Source organism: Arachis ipaensis, chromosome B1 (assembly GCF_059453495.1).
Source record: "Arachis ipaensis isolate K30076 ecotype BB chromosome B1, ASM5945349v1, whole genome shotgun sequence".
NCBI classification, from domain to species: Eukaryota; Viridiplantae; Streptophyta; class Magnoliopsida; order Fabales; family Fabaceae; genus Arachis; species Arachis ipaensis.
Genome location: NC_142436.1, coordinates 95,000,624 through 95,007,001, shown reverse-complemented (window position 1 = coordinate 95,007,001; position 6,378 = coordinate 95,000,624). Strand labels below are relative to the sequence as shown.

General features: G+C 36.5%; 1 protein-coding gene and 1 non-coding gene across 2 annotated transcripts; one reads left to right on the top strand and one right to left on the bottom strand.

The window, feature by feature from the left end:
- Positions 1–238: 238 nt before the first annotated feature.
- On the top strand, positions 239–345 carry LOC148577531 (small nucleolar RNA R71). Its single transcript, XR_015903471.1, has one exon. It is a non-coding gene; the product is annotated as a small nucleolar RNA R71 (small nucleolar RNA).
- A 4,738-nt stretch (positions 346–5,083) lies between these two features.
- On the bottom strand, positions 5,084–6,162 carry LOC148577530 (uncharacterized). Its single transcript, XM_088502892.1, has 2 exons — positions 5,966–6,162; positions 5,084–5,804 (listed from the first exon to the last, which is right to left on the bottom strand). The coding sequence occupies exons 1-2, from the start codon at positions 6,160–6,162 to the stop codon at positions 5,084–5,086; spliced, it is 918 nt and encodes a 305-aa protein (XP_088359018.1).
- Between the last annotated feature and the right edge of the window lie 216 nt (positions 6,163–6,378).

Sequence of the window (6,378 nt, the reverse complement as noted above, 5' to 3'; positions counted from 1 at the left end):
GAATATGGCATCCAAAGTATCAACTTCAAGAACTCCTTTCTTCAGAGAGATCCCATGATTCACAGGATTTCTTTCAGAAGTGTACATGAATTGGTTGTTTGTATCCATCTCAATGAGTTCTTTTGCTTCTGCAGGTGTTTTCTTCAGGTGTAGTGATCCACCTGTAAAGCTATCCAATGAGATTTTAGACATCTCAGACAGACCATCATAGAACATGCATATCATAGCCCATTCTAAGAGCGTGTCAGGAGGACATCTCCTGGTCAAATGCTTGTATCTTTCCCAAGCTTCATAGAGGGATTCACCTTCTTTTTGTCTGAATGTTTGAACTTTCACTCTAATTTTGCTCATCGTTTGAGGGGGAAAGAATTTAGCCAGAAAAGCATTAACCAGCTTTTCCCAAGAGTCTAAGCTCTCTTTTGGTTGGGAAAAGAGCATAAGCTTGTAGACTTCAGGATTTACTCTATTAGTCTTTACAGTATCACAGATCTACAAGAATTCAGCTAGAAACTGATGGGGATCTTCCATTGAAAGTCCATGAAACTTGCAATTCTGTTGCAGAAAAGAGACTAAGTGAGGCTTAAGCTCAAAATTGTTAGCTCCAATGACAGGTATAGAGATGCTTCTACCATAAAGAAGTCAGAGGTAGGCATGGTGAAGTCACCAAGAACCTTTCTTGCCTCTTATTGAGGTTTGGCCATGTCTTCTATTTCTTGTTCAAAACTTTCTGAAAGGTCTCTTCCGGAGTGTTGTGCTTTAGCTTGTTGTAAGCTCCTCTTTAAAGTCCTCTCAGGTTCAGGATTAAGATTAAAGAGAGGCTCTTTATTCCTGTTCCTGGTCATAAACAAGAAAAGAAGAAAAGAAAAGAAAGAAAGGAAGCTTCTATGTCTGATTTGAGTATAGAAGACTCCCCGTGAGATGTGAAGAAAGAAGAAGAAGATAGAAAAGTGAAGATGGAAGATGAGAGAGAAGAAGAGTTCGAATAAATAGAAGTAGAGAACAGAAGAATTTGAAATAGAAAAGATAAATACGAATTCAAATATTTTTGTTTTTATTTTATTAATTAATTTTCAAAAATTATGGTTAATAATTTAAAAAAAGGAATTGAAAATTAGTTAGTGATTTTCGAAAATAGAAGAGAGAGAAGAAGACAAAATTTTCGAAAATTGAGAGAGAGAGGAGTTAGTAAGGATGTTTAAAAAAAGAAGAGAGAGAAGATAGGTGATTAATTAGTGAAAGATTTGAATTTAGAAGTTTGAAATTAAAAAAAGATAAGAAAATATAAGATAAGAAACGAAAAAGATTTGAAAAAGATTTAATGTTTTAAAGTTTGAAATTTTATTTTGAAAAAGATTTGATTTTAAAATTTGAAATTTGAATTCTTAAATTTGAAATTTTGAAAAAGGTAATATTTTTGAATTTTAAAGAATGATACGATATGAATTTTGAAAAAGATATGATTTTTAAGAAAGATATGATTTTGAAAAGATTTGATTCTTGAAATTTAAAACTAAGATAAGATAAGATAAAAATTTTGAAATTGTAATCTAAATTTTTATTGATAATTTTCGAAAACTAAGTTAAAATAAAAATAGACAAGATATTTTTTTATTTTTTTATTTAAATTTAATGAGGAGAGAGAAAAACAAGGAAGAGACACAAAACTTTAAAATTTTAGATCTATGACACCTAGTTTTCGAAAACTTGAAGGACAAACACAAAGGGACACCAAACATAAAAATTTTAAGATCGAAACAAAAATAAAGACAGGAACATTTTGAAGATTGACAAGAACACTAAGAACAAGACTCAAGAAAATTAAAGAACACAAGAACACATAAAGAACACCAAACTTAAACTTTTTTAAAATTAAACACCAAATTTTTGAAAAATTAAAAGAAAAACACAAGAAGACACTAAACTTAAAGATTTGACACAAGATTTAAACAAAGAAACTTTTTTTGAAATTTTTCTTGAAAGAAAGACTCAAAGAAATCGAAAACTGACTCAACAAGAACAAAAACAAAGATAAACAAAGCTAAGGATTTTTGAAAATAAAACTTTTTGAAAAAGGTTTTGGAAAAAGTTTTAAAATTTTTGGAAAGGAAAATAAGAAACAGGTAAGACTCAAATCAAGAACAAAGATTAAACAAAGAAAAGAAAAATATTTTTAAAAAGGTTTTTAAATTTTTCGAAAAAAAGAAGAAAATAAAATTAAAAGACTAAAATAAAATTAAATAACATACCTGATCTAGGGAGCAAAACAATCCGTCAGTTGTCCAAACTCAAACAATCCCCAACAATGGCGCCAAAAACTTGGTGCACGAATTCCCATACTCCGTACAGCTGTACCGGCAAGTGCACTGGGTCGTCCAAGTAATACCTGAGCGAGTCAGGGTCGATCCCACAAGGATTGTGGTTTGAAGCAAGCTATGGTTTTCTTGCAGGTGTTAGTCAGGCGAATCAGAAGGTTGTTGGATTTAGACAAGGGCAATCAGTAAAAGGAATATAGTTGAGGATTGGAGTTGCTTTGTCTTTCTGAATTAACTCTAGTATTACTGTCTTCTTTGCTTGCGAGTGATTTATTCTATGGTAGGTTGTATGTGATCAATACCATGGGCCGTGATCATCAATCTCCTCTGCTCCAAATCAAACACCATTGGCCGTGGTCATCCAATCTGATGGAGGGTAAAGCTCTAGCAGTTCATTCTCTTGGCGATCCTACTCAAAATGCCACAATCAAGGTCTAATCTTCCATATCAGAGAATGTTGTTTCTTTGGGTTCTAGCCTATACCACAGACCCTAATCCAGAAATCGGCTGAACTGGTGCCTCGAGAAGTCCCCAATGAAGTCGTGGATTAACCGTCTGAGAGATGTATAATCAAGTTGGCAGTTTGCACTTTCCAGTCATGTATTCACACGAACCCAAGTTGACACGGGTGGTTGTCAGGCACGCGGTCCTAGTATGATGAACAGAGCTAATTGTCACTGATCATCTTATTCACCATGTCGAAGAACGAGTATACATCTTAGAAATAAATCAAACACGGATCGAAAAGAAACAGTAATACTTTTATTAATTCATAAAACTCAGCAGGGATCCTCCCCTCAACCTAGGGGGTTTAGAAACTCATACTGAAAGGAAAATACAACGGTAAAACTCGAAAAAAATGTGAATGATGGGCGAAGATCCTTAACAAAGTGTGATCTTCTACTTTAAATACTAAACTAATGACTAATAAGGGTAAAACAGTCTTTTTGGTGCTAAAATTCACTTCTAGGGCCCACTTGGTGAGTGTTTGGGCTGAGCTTTGATGAGATCCACATGCTAGGAGACCTCTAGGGCATTGAACGCTGGCTAGGGGGTCCTCTTTGGGCGTTTGGAGGCTGGTCTCTGCTCTTTGGGCACTGGACACCTGGAAGGGGCAGAAAGTTGGCGTTGGATGCCGGTTTTGGGGCTTCTAATCCGAAGCAATGTATAGACTATTATACATTACTGGACAGCTTTGGAAGTCAGCTTTCGATAGCCATTAAGAACGCTCCAATCGGACATCTGTAGCTCTAGAAAAGCTCTTCCGAGTGCAAGGAGGTCAGATCCAGACAGCATCTGCAGTGCTTTCTCTGTCTCTGAATCATACTTTTGCTCCAGCTCCTCAATTTCAGCCAGAATTTACTTGAAATTGCCCAAAAACACAAAAAAATCATAGTAGAATCCAAAAATGTGAATTTAACACTAATAAAAACTTAGTAAAAACTAAACAAAACATACTAAAAACTTGACTTTCGGAATCATTGTCTTCTTGCACACTACCTCATAGTAGTATTCCTCATGAAGCTTGGAATAGAATCTGTAAGGTTTATAGGTAGCTGTTGGTGGGGCACTTTCTTTCTTATTTCTTGAAGTGGATCTTTTACTCTTTGGAGCCATGAAATTCGAATAAATGAAAAAGAAAAGCATTATTCACACCAAACTTAAAAGGTTTACTCGTCCCGAGCAAAAAGGAAAGGGAGAGGAAAGCGTATGCTAAATGAAGAAGGTCATGTGAGGCAGAGTGATGTCCGAATGTTTAAATAGAGGGAGGGAGGGTGTGGGTTTCAAATTTTAAATTGAAAGGGGATAGGAGAAGATAGCCAATCTTAAATTAAAAAGATAAAAGTTAAAGATAAGGGAGGTATGATTGAAGTTTCTTTAAATTATAAAAGATTTGAAAAGGATCATGTGGAAAGAGAAGATATTCATGAAAAAGTTTGAAATGAGAAGATATGGTTTGAAAATATTTGAAAAAGATTCGAATTGAAAGAGATTTGATTTGGAAATATAAGATTGGAATATAAGTTGTTGAAAAAGATCTGAATTGAATTTGTTTAATTTTGGGAAATATAAATTAAAATAAAAGAAAGTATGATTTGGAGATATGATTGATGAAAAGATAAGGTTTTGAAAAGATATGGTTTGAAAAAGACAACCCCTCCTTTCTCTTTTGCTTTATTTGAACTTTTGCCTCTCCCCTTCCTGGGCGTTCAACACCCAGTTCTGGCATCGAATACCAGGGAGGGGGGATCTCCCCTGTATTTTTCTTTGTTTGTTTTTTTTACAGTTTGGGCGTTCAACGCCAGGAATGGGTGTTGAACACCTATAAGGGATCAGAAATGATCCTTTTTAGCTCCAGAGGGGGCGTTGAACGCCCAACCTTGCCCTAGGTCTGGCATTCAACGCCAGCAATTGCCCCTCAAAGTGCGTTAGACGCCCATTGAATCCTTTCTCTAGTGTTCAACGCCTGGCTTGTCCTCCTAATTAGGTGTTGAACGCCCAACCTCCTCCTTGTCTAGCGTTCAATGCCAGCAAGGGCTCTCACCAAGGTGTTCTGCTTTCAATTCTGAATTTCTCTGTCTCTTTTTTAAGTGCTGCGCATGAAAAAAAATATTAAAAAGCAAGAAAAACTATGAAAATTAATATGAAATGAACTAAAATTAAATTTAAATTAGAATGAACAAAAGAACGAAAACAATAATATGCTACTTATGGTTGGGTTGCCTCCCAAAAAGCACTTATTTACCGTCAATAGCTTAACCTGACTGCTGTCATGTTAGTAGCAGTGTAGAGCTATCTTGCTCAATGTTATCCCCGAGGTAATGCTTGACTCTTTGTCCATTTACTATAAATCTTTCATCAAAGTGTCTATTTTGGAGTTCTATATGACTATAAGGTGATATGTTAGTGACCACAAAAGGTCCTGTCCACCGTGACTTTAGCTTCCCATGGAAGGGCCTAACTTTAGAATTGAAGAGTAAAACCTTCTGGCCAGGTTTGAAAACTCTGGAAGAGATCTTTTTGTCGTGCCAATTCCTGGTCCTTTCCTTGTAAATTTTAGCATTGTTAAATGCAGCTTGTCGAAATTCATCCAACTCATTTTGCTGTTGCAACCTCTTTTCTCCTGCAGCCTTGGCATCAAAGTTGAGGAATCTGTTTGCCCAGTAGGCTTTGTGTTCCAGTTCCACTGGTAGATGACATGCCTTGCCACAGACTAGCTGGTAAGGTGACATTCCAATAGGGGTCTTGAAAGCTGTTCTGTACGTCCAAAGGGCATCGTCAAGCTTTCTTGCCCAGTCCTTCCTGGAGGTGCCCACTATTTTCTCCAGGATTCTTTTGAGCTCCCTGTTAGAGACTTTAGCCTGTCCATTGATCTTTGGATGGTAGGAAGTTGCTACTCTGTGGTGAACGCCATAACGTAGGATGGAGTTGAATTGTTTATTATAGAAATGACTGCTTCCATCACTAATCAATGTCCTTGGGATGCTGAATCTGTTGAAAATATATTTCTAGAGGAATTTCATCACCATTCGGGTGTCATTGGTGGGTGATATGATTGCCACAACCCATTTAGACACATAGTCAACTGCCACAATGATGTATGTGTTCGAATATGAGGGTGGAAAAGAGCCCATGAAGTCTATGCCCCATACATCAAACTGCTAAATTTCCAAGGTCCCCTGTTGAGGGAATTTATGATTATGAAGGAGGTTTCTAGCCCGTTGACAACTATCACAATTACGGACAAACTCCCAGGAGTCCTTGAAGAGTGTTGGCTAGTAGAAACCGCTCTGTAGGACCTTAGTGGCTGTTCACTCACCTCCAAAATGACTTCCATAATCTGAGCCATGGAAATGCCATAAGATTTGCTGTGTCTCTTCTTTAGACAGCAATGGCAGATTATACATTCCGAGCACCTTTTAAAAAGATATGGTTCATCTCATAAGTAGTACTTGGAATCATGTATGAGTTTTCGAGCTTGTTGTCTACTGTACTCCCTGGGGATGAACTTTATAGCCTTGTAATTAGCAATATCGGCATACCAAGGTGCTTTGCATAATACAAA